Source organism: Pygocentrus nattereri, chromosome 12 (genome assembly GCF_015220715.1).
Source record: "Pygocentrus nattereri isolate fPygNat1 chromosome 12, fPygNat1.pri, whole genome shotgun sequence".
Lineage (NCBI taxonomy): Eukaryota > Metazoa > Chordata > Actinopteri > Characiformes > Serrasalmidae > Pygocentrus > Pygocentrus nattereri.
Window position 1 is genome coordinate 29,438,991 of NC_051222.1, and position 13,671 is coordinate 29,452,661.

At 40.6% G+C, this 13,671-nt stretch overlaps 1 protein-coding gene across 1 annotated transcript; it reads left to right on the forward strand.

Moving 5' to 3' along the window:
• The first annotated feature begins 8,997 nt into the window (after nt 1-8,997).
• Nucleotides 8,998-13,336, forward strand: LOC108441265 (collagen alpha-1(VII) chain-like). Its single transcript, XM_017720692.2, has 5 exons — nt 8,998-9,165; nt 9,956-11,089; nt 11,267-11,327; nt 12,072-12,122; nt 12,915-13,336. Exons 1-5 carry the CDS (start codon nt 9,003-9,005, stop codon nt 12,970-12,972), a joined length of 1,467 nt encoding a protein of 488 aa, XP_017576181.2. The 5' UTR covers nt 8,998-9,002; the 3' UTR covers nt 12,973-13,336.
• Nucleotides 13,337-13,671: the final 335 nt, after the last annotated feature.

Sequence of the window (13,671 nt, forward strand, 5' to 3'; positions counted from 1 at the left end):
TTACCTTCCCTGTTTGCCATGTGCTCCTGTTTGTTTTCTGTCTCCGCCCCGGTTCCTCCTTTGTATCTGCCCACTGGTATCTTTCCAGATTAGCTTCCCTATTATGTGCCTTTGCTTTGGTTCTCTTGCTCCTCCCTGCTCTACCGTCACTGAACACTTCTCATCTGATTTGAGTGTGTCTTGTTCCTTTTCTGTTTTATAGACCTCCTGTTTTCAGCCCTGATCTTGTCATGAATTGTGTGTTTGCTACCGTTCTCTTTCGTGGTTTCTAACTGTTTTCTCTTGCTCCTGGTTTCCTCATCACTTCCAGTTCCTGGTCTACAGTGTCCTGGTTTGTTTCATCATCTTTGTTTTCTAGTTGTCAGTCTTAGTCATTGTTATTTTCCAACTATTCTTTTTTCAACATGGACATTATTACGTTGCCTCTGACACTCAGTTTGTAAATACTGCCAACCTGGACTTGAAAACTTACTTACCCACACAGCAGTCTGCATTATTTTATTGTGGAATCTGTGTATTTGATAGTCTTAATGGGCATCGTGTCTTTAGTTTCCCATCGACTTTTTTTATTTTACTTGGGGGAGGAGTATATGCTTTGTATGTTAGATAAACAGCCCCTTCCTGTGATTCTTGGCCAAGCTGTGCCAGGGCATTTTAGAGGGAGCCTTGGCCACGTCCTATACATGCCAGTCTACTACAAACAAACATGACAGCAAAATGTACGAGAGCGCCAGAAAGGCTCTTCAATGAATGGGACTGATAGGAGCTAAACAGCTAGAAAAAAGGTGACACTTTATTTTGAGCAGCGCTTTTAAAATGAAATATACTGACTCAGCTGGCTCTGAGTAACTTAGCAACAACATGTTAATGATGAAGCAGCAGTGAAAACATTCAGTAGATTATCAAAAGATGTTTAAATTACTGTGTGAATTCAATTTGTTTATAATCTGCTGAATTCAGGTGTTTTTCACTTTGTTTGGGGAGTCTAAGTTCAGATCTGTAGATGTTTAACCTGAGAGGAACTGAACATGTAACAGGTTTAATACAGACCATCATAACATCCTCATCAAGCTCTTACAGACACACTGCTCACCATGCTGTAACTGGAGCTTCCCTGGGTAAGTATTTGGTTAAGATGAGGATTAGGATTAGGTTTTGGGTTGAGGTCAAGGTTAAGATCGGGACTAGGACAAGAGTAAAGGTTAGATTTTGGGTTGCGGTTAAATTTAGGATTAGGGCCAGGGTGAGGATGAGGATTAGGTTTTGGGTTGAGGTTAAGATTAGGGTTAGGATTATGGCCAAGATTAGGGCTAGGGTTAGATTTTGGGTTGAGGTTAAGGTTAGAGTTAGGCTTAGGGCCAGTGTGAAGGTTAGGGCTCGGTTTTGGGTTGAAGTTAAGATTAAGGTTAGGATTAGGATTAAGGGCGATTGTTAGGATTTGGGTTTTGGGCTGAGGTTAAGATTAGGGTTAAGGTTAGGGTTAGGATTATGGCCAAGATGAGGGCTAGGGTTAAGTTTAGGGTTAGGATTAGGTTTTGGGTTGAGGTTAAGGTTAGAATTAGGATTAGGGCCAGGGTGCAGGTTAGGGGCTTGATTTTGTGTTGAAGTTAAGGTTAAGGTTAGGAATAAGGCCAAGGTTAGGATTAGGTTTTTGTGTTGAGGTTAATATTAGGACTGGGATTAGGGCCAGAGTAAGAGTTAGGATTATGTTTTGGGTTGTGGTTAAGATTAGGGTTAGGATCAGGGCCAGGGTTAGGATTAGATTTTGGGTAAGGTTAGGTTTTGCCTAATGGAAGTACCATATTAATTCCACTTCATGGAACAATACAATACATCTATTTAATGTAAGTAATGTATCAACAGTACATCTTCAGGATATTTACCTTAATGTATTTATTACATTACATGCAGTGCTACTAATTCACTGATATGTTACTGATACAGTCGTAAGAGTTTCTTCTTCTTCTTCTTTCGGCTGCTCCCTTTAGGGGTCGCCACAGTGGATCATCTGCCTCCATCTTGCCCTATCTACTGCCTCCTCTACTTTCACACCAACCATCTCCATGTCCACCTTCACTACATCCTTAAACCTTCTCTGAGGTCTACCTCTTCTCCTTCTACCCAGCAGATCCATCTCCAACATTCTTTGACCAATATATCCACTATTCCTCCTCAACACATGTCCAAACCATCTCAACCTGGCCTCTCTGGCTTTATCTCCAAACTGCTCCACCTTCACCGTCCCTCTGATCTGCTCATTTCTAATCTTGTCCATCCTTGTCACTCCCAACGAAAATCTCAGCATCTTCATCTCCACCACCTCCAGCTCAGCCTCCTGTCTTTTAGACAGAGTCACAGTCTCCAAACCATACATCATAGCAGGACGCACTACTGTCTTGTAAACCTTCCCTTTCACTCTTGCTGCTATCCTTCTGTCACACATCAGCCCTGACATCCGTCTCCACCCACTCCATCCTGCCTGCCCCCTCTTCACCTCTTTTCTACACTGTCCATTGCTCTGGATGGTTGACCCAAGATATTTGAAGTCATCCACCTTTACGACCTCTACTTCTTGCATCTTCACCTTTCCACCTGCCTCCCTCTCATTCACACACATGTATTCCGTCTTGTCTCTACTGACCTTCATTCCTCTCCTCTCCAGTGCAAACCTCCACCTCTCCAGATTCTCTTCCACCTGCTCTCTACTCTCACCACAGATTACAATGTCATCTGCAAACATCATGGTCCATGGAGCCTCCTGCCTGACCTCATCTGTCAACCTGTCCATCACCATTGCAAACAAGAAGGGGCTCAAAGCTGATCCCTGATGTAACCCCACCTTCACCTTGAAATCATTTGTCACTCCAACTGCACACTTCACCCCTGTCTCACTATCCTCATACAGTACCACAGTTCCTCTCTTGGTACCCTATCATATGCCTTCTCTAGATCCACAAAGACACAATGTAGCTCCTTCTGACCTTCTCTGTACTTCTCTACCAACACTCTCAATGCAAAAATTGCATCTGTGGTACTCTTTCTGGGCATGAAACCAAACTGCTGCTCATTGATCTGGACCTCTCGCCTTAGCCTTGCTTCAACAACTCTTTCCCATACCTTCATGGTGTGGCTCATCAACTTTATACCTCTGTAGTTACTGCAGCTCTGCACATCACCCTTGTTCTTAAAAATGGGGACCAGTACACTGCTTCTCCACTCATCAGGCATCCTCTCACTCTCCAGGATTTTGTTAAACAACCTGGTTAAAAAGTCCACTGCCTTCTCTCCTAAACATCTCCATACCTCCACAGGTATGTCATCTGGACCAACTGCCTTTCCATTCTTCGTCCTTTTTAAAGCTGCCCTCACTTCCACCTTACTAATTCTCTGCACTTCCTGATCCACTATCTCTCCCCCCGTTGTCCTCCTCTCTCTCTCGTTTTCCTCATTCATTAGTTCTTCAAAGTACTCCTTCCATCTACTCAACACTCTCTGTTTACTCACTAGTACATTTCCCTCTCTATCCTTTATCAGCCTAACCTGCTATACATCCTTTCCAGCTCTATCTCTCTGTTTAGCCAAACGATACAAGTCCTTTACTCCTTCTTTACTGTCCAGCCTCTCATACAGCTCATCATAGGCCTGAGCCTTTGCCTTTGCCACCATTCTTTTCGCTATGCGACTAGCCTCACAGCACTCCTGCCTACTTCCTTCATCTCTCTGATTATCCCACTTTTTCTTAGCTGCCTTCTTCTTCTGAATACTCTCCTGGACTTCCTCATTCCACCACCAACTTTCCTTGTCTTCTTTCCTCTGACCAGACGAAACACCCAACACATTCTTGCCAGTTTACACTCGTAAGAGTTTATTAGTCGCCAAAAAAGGACCACTTAAAATAAGGTGTTGCCAGAAAATATATAGTTTTAGTCTTTCATGGAGTAATTTGTGGAAGTATGTATTACAAAAAGAATGTATTATGTACAATAAATTAAAACATTACAGCATCTTATTGTTTCAATACATTACATAGGTGTTACACAGTTGTGTAGTGCTAGCATTAATGCTACTGAGAGCTGATTGGTTGGCATTACTGCTGAGTGACTGTGATTGGTGGGCTGATGGGCTCACTGGCTAAGCAAAGCGATTCACACCTAATGGCATGAAGAATGTAAATAAAGTGCTATAACTGGATTAAAAATCATTTTATGCTATTCTGTGTTGGGAAAACGTGCATTTGTCTGTAAAATAGCATTCTGCTCACTTGCTCACGTGGCCTTCTAGATTTACGTGAGACTAACAGCAGTATTCAGACTTTTCTTTATGATTGTTCTGTAATGGTACACCAACATGAAACGACATGAAACCTTTACACAATATTTGGAAACAGTCTAACTTGTACACCATGAGTCTAACATGAACAGCGTGAGTTTGTGCAGTCACGCCACTGTGGTGTTGACCTGGCCACAGGAATTGCAGTCAAATTAGTCATAAGACTCATGGACTGGATGTCTGCTGTCTTGGATGCCTAACGTTCTGAAAAATCCACAAAATGAACTAAATCTATCTGCCAAAGCATCTGACAACGGTTGGAAAATTGTTCAAAATAGAAGGATCAGTTGCATCATATAAACATCGCAAAGAACCAGGCAATCAACTGTAAGAGAAAGTGTTATGTAACTTTGGAATGACAACCTATGGAAGAATGTGCTGAATGTGATTATCCAAACAGACATTTCAACATAAAGCAAAAAAGTACACCACTGATACACTGATTAAATGCAAATGAAACAACACATAGTATTTTACATTTTGTGTATATTTTGTGTTACTTTTTATGCACTGATACCTCATTTAGCATAGAGTGTAAAGATTTTTTTAAACTTATAAGTTGTAAACTTTTAGCTCAAAAATTGGTTTTAAATGGCTGGTGGCTGACCTATGATTCTAAGTTATTTGTGTATATATACACATTCACATACACTACACTGACCGGCCACTTCATTAAAACCACCTCCTTGTTTCTGTGCTCATTGTCCATTTTATCAGCTCCACTTACTCTATAGGGTCACTTTGTAGTTCTACACTTACAGACTGTAGTCCATCTGTTTCTCTGATACTTTGTTACCCCCTTTTACCCTGTTCTTCAGTGCTCAGGACCCCCTGGACCCTCACAGAGCAGGTACTATTTGAGTGGTGGATCATTCTCAGCACTGCAGTGATGCTGATGTGGTGGTGTATAACTGTCATGAGTGGATCAGATACAGCAGTGCTGCTGGAGTTTTTAAGTCAAGTCAAATTTTATTTATACGGCACTTTTTACAGGGGATGTTGTAAAGCAGCTTTACAGAAAAATCTGGGTCCAAGCCTAGATGTTTTACAGTGGTGCTTGGAATGACCATGTGGCCCTCTACATTTAGTTCAAATTTGGAGAGTTGAGATCTCTCAGCTTTGGGTCCAAGTAGTACGACCTCTGTTTCTTTAGGATTAAGAAGAAGGAAATTGTTGGTCATCCAGCTTTTGATATTTTTGACACATTCTTCAAGTTTATTTAGATTCAATTATGTTACCAAGAGGTTGCCTGTACAGAGAGAAAAGCAGCAGCCCGAGCACTGATCCTTGGGGGACACCATACCGTGCTAGCATATGATCATAGTGTTTACAGGTAACACTGACAAATTGATAAAGGTCAGTCAGATAGGATCGGAACCAGGACAAAGCCTGTCCTTTAATACCATCTAGATTTTCCAGCTTATCAAGGAGGATATTGTGGTCAATATTATCAAATGCTGATCTAGAAGTACTAGTATGCAAATATGGCCACTATCGAGAGACACAAGATCATATACTACTCTAGTTAATGCTGTTTCAGTACTGTGAAAGGGTCTCAAACCAGACTGAAACATCTCATAGAGAGAGTTTTCCGAGAATAGTACCCCAACCAAAAATATCCAGCCAAAATCGTCCTGTGGGCAGCGTCCTGTGACCACTGATGAAGAACTAGAGGATGACCAACAGATGCAGCAACAGATGAGCTGACTCTGACTCTGTCTTTACATCTACAAGGTGGGTGTGTCTAACATAGTGCACAGTGAGTGGACACTGTGTTTAAAAACTCCAGCAGCGCTGCTGTGTCTGATCCACTCGTACCAGCCCAACACACATTAACACACCACCACTACAGCTGCAAATGGTGGCTTTTCGCTTTGAATTCTTTAAGCCCATCTTAGTGTCTTATCTGAATTTAGTGGCCTGAGAGAGGGATGTGTGCGCTATTTGCATCTGTCTATTTGGTATCGCTGCATTTCCCTAAAACTATGCCCCAGTTGTCATGTGCTGAGTATACACTGCACTACTTTCTGCAGATTTGCAAACTGTGCAAATATTTGCATCTCCCTCACAGCACAGAGGCTGCCTTTTGTGGTCTTTTCTGAGCGTTCAGGGTATTCAGTGTTTAGCGGTGCTTGGTATTTTTGACTTTTAAAAACAAAGGTGCCAATAAGGGTTCTTTTGCAGCAATTTTGAAGAGGAACCAATTTGCAAGAACCTTTCAGAGAACAGCTCCATTAATAAATACTTTTGTAAGAGATGAGATGCACAAGTGTGGAGAACCTTTGTAAAGCCCTTAAATTTCCAGAAGGTGCCAGTGGGTCCAAACCTTCTACTTCACACCATTACAACTGAAGAACAACTCTGTTAGCCCTGTAGTTCATGTAGTTACAGAATAATAAGCTGTAGGATGCAATAAGCCTGTGATTTTAAAATCAGTGTAAAAATGTAAAGAACATCCACATGATTTAAATATTCAATACCAAATGATGTTTTTCACAGTACTGTACGTCCAAGCTAAGAACCATATTGAAAAACATATTCATTACAAATAAGCTTCAACGACTAAACATAAAATCATATTTTCAGTATTTATTGTTTCACTCTTTACCTTTATTAGACATTCTGTTCTTTTCAGGAGACTCACTTTCAGTGTTTCAGAGAAATCTGCAGGGATATTTTTCACACCTCCAAAGTTCAGTCCTAGAAGTTGGTTATATCTCATGACCCATTCAGTGGTGCTGAGGTCTGGACTCTGGGGTGGTCAGTTCATTGTTCAGCTTCTCTGTTTGATGCGCCTCCTTTTCTCAGTAAGAGCTTCTTAACAGCTCCACATCCTTTCAGACTCATAGCGCTGAGTGTCTCTCAGTGGAAGGATGGACAGAAGCTCCTGTGGATGTTTTCAGATCTGAGTCCAGAGTGGAGCTTGATCTTCTCCTCTCTCTCAGAGAGGAAAGCTTTAAGTGCTGTTTATCTGATGGGGGCAGTTTTGGTGGTCTCATAGGTTTTACAGGTGGTTGTTAGGAGTCCTGCGTTTTTTTTTTAATATATATATTTTTAAATCATTTTTTTTAACCCCAGTTTAACTGTTTTTTTTTTTCACTTATTTTCTTTTGACTGTCCTCTTCCACTTACTACTTACTGACAACTTCTACTTACTCATTCTGGGTGGAAATGAAATCATCAAGGCACAGTACTCAATATATGTAATCGAGTAATCTACTCAGTTTCGTCAAACACTTAGTTACTCATTCTTTTTATGTTTTTAATTCTCTGTTGCTCTGGTGACAGCTCTATCACTTACAGTTACAGACAGTTATATCACTTTATTTTAGACCAAACAGACTGAAAAAGAGGATAGAGTCTAACAAACGTCAGCTCCTAAGCTAAGAGATGCTGCATGACTTAGAATGTTCCCTTGCCTTGCTGTATAAGCAGCCTTAATAAATATATTATATAACGATACTTACTATCATTATTTTAAACTCTTCCAAGTGAGGATGCACTCACTTGTACATGGTCAATAAGAGCACCAGAATGTAAAATGAAATAGTATTTTGATGTGTCAATTGCTATTTTTAGATTGATCACTTAAAAGTTAAATTATATAACTTTTAAGCATAGATACTAATACAATTAATCTAATAGCACTAACACTACATTTTTCCCTGTTTTTTTTACATAAAATTCCCATTTTGCTTGACTCTAAACATGATTCTAACTGTTTTAGCTCAGAACAGCTTAAGAAGAAATCATCTTAGTGTCTGATAGATTTCTTCCTATACTAATAATAATCAGTTATCCTAATTTAGACCCAGCTGGAGAGTTAAATTGTCTGAATTATAAACAAAACGATCAAAAAAAGCCACTGCTATAATAATAAAGAGTCGATCCTGTTTAAACAATCTAACCTGACTTACTCAAACAACTATTGAATGTGTTATGGTTTAGATATTTGCTTTATCCCTATGTGCTGCGGGCTGAGATAGAGCAAAATGTGGACTGTATGTGAGCCTTGAGGAACGGTTTGACAACCCCCACTCTACGGAACCCTTTTGGGCACCATTATTATTAAAAATGTAAGCCGTCTCTACGCTAATGTGGTGTATATAATATTACTGGTAGCAGCCTTTTACTTTTTAAGTTATGTACCGCTTGGAACACTTTACCTATAATTATAGAACCAGTTCCAGTTTACTTAAGTCCAAAAATAACTCGGAATCTTTTGTAATGAATGGAAAACTTTCACTCCCTTCTCTAAAAAAACCAAAACAGCCATTAAGACCTATCAAAACATTTTTTCTTCTTCACTTTTTTCTCTGTCTAGGTTAACCACAGCTTTCGAACATACGTTACTTTAAGAATGGTGTCCTTTTACCCATCTTTTAGCTGCACTGAAAAGCAGTGAGGGATTTAAGGAACAGGAAAAGCAGCAATTTTGACACCAGGCCAAGTTTTTTTTAAATTATGTAAAACCCAATCTATAGATCTTTTGCATTCTACATGTTAGGAGCCTGATTTCCTTGATCCTAGTGACTCAGCAGAAGCAGAACAGGAGGTGCAGGTACGAATGTAGGAGGGATGAAAGGTGTGGAGTAACATGGAGGGCGGGATGCTAGAGCTTTATATAGCAGGTAACTCACACAGTACCTGCAGAAGTCAGAGGTGACACAATCATGCGGGTCCGTGTTGGAGTGGAGATGTTGGCGGTGTTGGTGGTGGTGTTGCTGGCTCCTGGTCTGACTGGGGGGCTGGTCCTGAACAAATGTACTCTGCAGCAACAACTGAACCTGACCCTGAATGTAAATGTGCTGGACCGCATCAGCGAGGTGGCCACGAGTGAGTTACTACTGCGCTCTTCACTGATTTTTTGTTAAGGCAGTGGTTATGAATAGAACTGTGACAACTCAAAGAACCTTTTAATTCCTGGTCAAATGTTTATTTTTGTCATCAATATCTTCTATATGGTTGTTTATGCTCTTTCTAAAAATTGTTGTATATGGCACCAAAAAGTGTTCCATTATATTACTGCTACTATTTCTTTGCTGCTACGTCTTTGCATGGTTAAATGTTCTTTCTCAGTGTTAGAAAACCTGTTGTCTGTGGTTCTTTCAAGAACCTTTAACATTGGTCCTATACAGCACCAAACAGGTTGTTATAAGAAACTTTTTGCTAAAAGTACAGCATGTACCTTTAAAAAGTGCTCAGCGAAGTATGCATTGTTGGGATGGACAGAATAGAAATGGTTTGTCCTGACTTTGTCCTTCTTTATTCCTTAAAACAATCTCATATCAAACAAATAAATATTAGACTGGCTCTAAAACCTAAAAAACTGAAAATAAGCTGCAATAAGTGATGCTCAAAAGACCATAGCACTGTAGTACAACAATGTAAAAAACTGTATAAAATCCTATCAAACGCTAAATCAACATCAGCCTTGGCTTATTCATGATTTAATATTCACTGGTTGACGTCTACATCTACATGTACAGCAGTGCAAGAAGCAAAAGGCTTCGTCACTTAATTTATGAACAGTGCTGGATAATTGAGGAAAATGGATGGCAACAAAAAAGAGGGGTTGCTGTAACTTGTTTTGTAAGGCTTAACATTTTTTCTTCTTCTTTTAAAGTTGTGTGCCACGCAGAGTTGACTTCTGGCCTCAACACCAGCGCAGTCAACCAAATCCCTGCTCCACACCATGATGAATCTCAAGAACAGCACTCCAGAGGCAACAAAACCAACCAGTCTCGTCCTGGTCCACCTTTGCCACCCTCTGTGTCTAAATCTTCTCCAAGTGCTGGTGGTGCTGGTGGCCGTCCTGGTGATGGCAGTCATCCTGGTCCTGGTGGCCGCAAGCCCAGGCATGCACATGGACACTTAAAGCCATCTTTGGCACCTCCTATGTCTAACTCTTCTGCTGGCGCTAATAGTTCTGGTAATGGTGGTTCTCCTGGTAGTGGTGGTCGTCCTGGTGAGGGAGGTCGCCCTGGTACTGGTGGCCGTCCAGATGATGGTGGTCATCCTGGTGCTGGTGGTCATCCTGATGATGGTGGTCGTCCTGGTGCTGGAGGTCGCCCTAGTGATGGTGGTCGCAAGCCCAGGCATGCACAAGGACACTACAAGCCATCTTTGGCACCCCCTGTGTCTAACTCTTCTTCTGGTGCTCGTCCTGGCAACCACATTGACCAGCCTCGTCCATCTGGGGCCCCTTCTGTGTCCAACTCCACTCCTCGTGTTGGTGGTCGACCTGGTGAGGGAGGTCGCCCTGGTGCTGGTGGCCGTCCAGATGATGATGGTCATCCTGGTGCTGGTGGTCATCCTGGTGATGGTGGTCGTCCTGGTGCTGGAGGTCGCCCTAGTGATGGTGGTCGCAAGCCCAGGCATGCACAAGGACACTACAAGCCATCTTTGGCACCCCCTGTGTCTAACTCTTCTTCTGGTGCTCGTCCTGGCAACCACATTGACCAGCCTCGTCCATCTGGGGCCCCTTCTGTGTCCAACGGTCATCCTGATGATGGTCATCGTCCTGGTACTGGTGGTCATCCTAGTGATGGTGGTCGTCCTGGTGCTGGTGGTCGCAAGCCAAGGTCCCTCAAGGGAAGAGAAAGACCAGACAAGCCCAGAGGTGAAACAAGCCACGAGGAGCACGAGCAGCACAGTGATGGGGTGTGGACGCTCTACGGGTTGTTCCAGCTGGCAGACCGAGTAGCTTGCGTGTCAGGCAGCAAACCTTCACTCAATCTTTGCGGACTGAGCTGTGATAGTGAGTACATTTGTTTATGGTGCTTCTAGGTTTTCTTCTTTCTGTAGCAGTCTTTTCACTTTAGTTTACTTTGCTATACCTTCAGGATTGCAATTGTTTCTTTGAACAAATGAAGGGCTGTGAACAAATGAAGTAATGGCATCTTTACCTTATTTAAAATCTAATCTCTCTTTAAAGGGCTGATTGATGACGACATCACTGATGACATTGCCTGTGTCGGGACCATCATTAACAATGTGTAAGTAAACAACAGTGAATGTCACAAAAACCTCAACATTGCATTAAAACTGTGTGTATATATGCAAAGGATTTATGAAAAAGTATGATTTGTCTACTTGCCTACTTACTTCTATCATGTGCTTCTGTCTGTTTTACATGTCTGCATGATTCAATGTCTGAGATGTAAACAAAATCATTTAGAGTGGTTTATTACGAAATGGTGTGTAGACTTAGTGATTCAGATTTCTTTAGACGGGTTTTGATGGAAACCAGGGGTCACGATGTCCACGACACAAATATTTCATTCACTATCAAAAGCCACCAGTGAACCTACACATCGTCTGTGTTTTATATGTAATGTTGATGATGGCAAAATAGTGTTTATTCTGGAAAAATAAGTATTCTTTGGGTATCATTTAACCTTGCATTACACTGTATGTACCCGTCCACCACTACTGAGCACCTTTTGGGCTGCAACCTTATCTCATAAAACAGTGTCAGCAGCCAGCAATGCTATCATGACCAGTCCATTCCACGATTTCTGTAAGGTAGCCTTTACAGGCATTAGACTCTTCAGACTTCTGGTTCCTACCTCCTCTACTGTGAACAATTTTGAATGACTTTGCTATAAAGTCTTTTTTTTAATCCTTGCTTTGAAATCTTAATGTTTGAATCATGCAGAACTTGTGGAAAGTCTGTGGAGATCCATAACAATTGCTTACTTTGATCAAATCCAATAATAATTTGCTCTCTATCTCTACAGGATGGCAAATGGCAATGTTACTACAGAGGCTAATAAGCTCATCAGGAAGATGTAAGTAAAAAACTCTGATATCTAGACCTGATATGCATTCATAACAGTATAAAATGAACTATCCCAAATAACTAAGAATATTGAATAATGATGGCAAAATTAATATAAAGAGATTTTAAGGTATTTTGTTGCCATATGGCAACAGTGTATGACTGTGACACTAACCTACAGCACATTATGTGGGAGTAAACCAATATACAGCCAATGAACACAGCCAAATTCATCATGAAAGTAACACATGAGTAACAGCCAAATATGCATGAATGTTTTAAGATCACAGAAAAGGAGTATGAAAATAATTACACTGATAAAAGCAACAACTTGGAATATAACAAAAATGATCTAACATCGCAGAGTCTACTTCATTCTTCATTCACTCTTATTGTATGCATTGCAGGTTGTAGTTCAATTGTTGCCTGATGTTGCCACATGGCAACAATAACATTTTATTGGTTTAATATGAATCCTTAAAATCCATCATGGTTTTATTTGTGAAAAAGGAACTGTAACCCCCTCAGAAAGCATGCCATAAGGAAAAGACATCTTTTACACGGTAGACAGACAAAAATAAAGGCACTGTTGCCATATGGCAACGTCATGCTTAAAGGGTTAACCTGTATGTACGTTTTATATGCATTAGATATAGTAATACATTGCAGTACTAATAAAGAAGTAGATTAGTCCTTTTAAAGTTTACATATAGTGCAATAACCAGAAGTGCAATAAGAAGTAGCTGGTCTCAGTGACCTTTTGTCTTTTTGTGATCTCACCACTGATGATCTTTTTTTCCAGGTATGGCCTGATCCACCAGAGTGAATGCGCCAACGTCCAGTCCCCCTCTGGTTGTTAGTCATGATCACAACATGGCAGATTCATCCTGATCATCGTAATCAAATCATGACAGATTCATTCTGAAAATCAGTTTCCTTCTGAAATTCTATTCCTTAGAACTCCAACTTCCAACTTCTTATAACATCAAACACCTGTTGCAATGCAAATTAAACTGGTTGATGTCTCGTTTACATAAGGCCAGCCAGGTCTGGCTGACTGAAACAGTCTAGTAGGTCCGTGACAAGTCAATGTTTTTACTGCGTCTCTGATGTTGCACAAGAAAGTTTAAAATAAGTGTTAGTCAAGAAGATGGTTTTATTTTCTATTCCTAAACTGTAATGCTGATTTTATTTTTCCACTTTAAAATAAATATATACACTGTTTATGCTTCAGTACATTCGCTGCATGAAAACGTTCGTGTTGGGACATTTTTCAAAAATATCCCTTTCCCACACGAATGCAATGGGAAGACACACCTGCCTTTTAAAGACAGAAAGAGGGACATTTAGAAAAGTTCGCTATTTTAATCATTTAACAACATAATCATCATTGATATCTTAAAGTTAATGTCTGAAGTTGATGTAAGTAATATCACTTAAAAAGAAAGTTATGTAGGAAGAATAATTGAGGCTATAATAATAATAATGCAATTAAATAATTATTTGTCTTGTATTTTTGCCCTATAGTTGTATTTTTGTTAAATATCTCACATAACGTC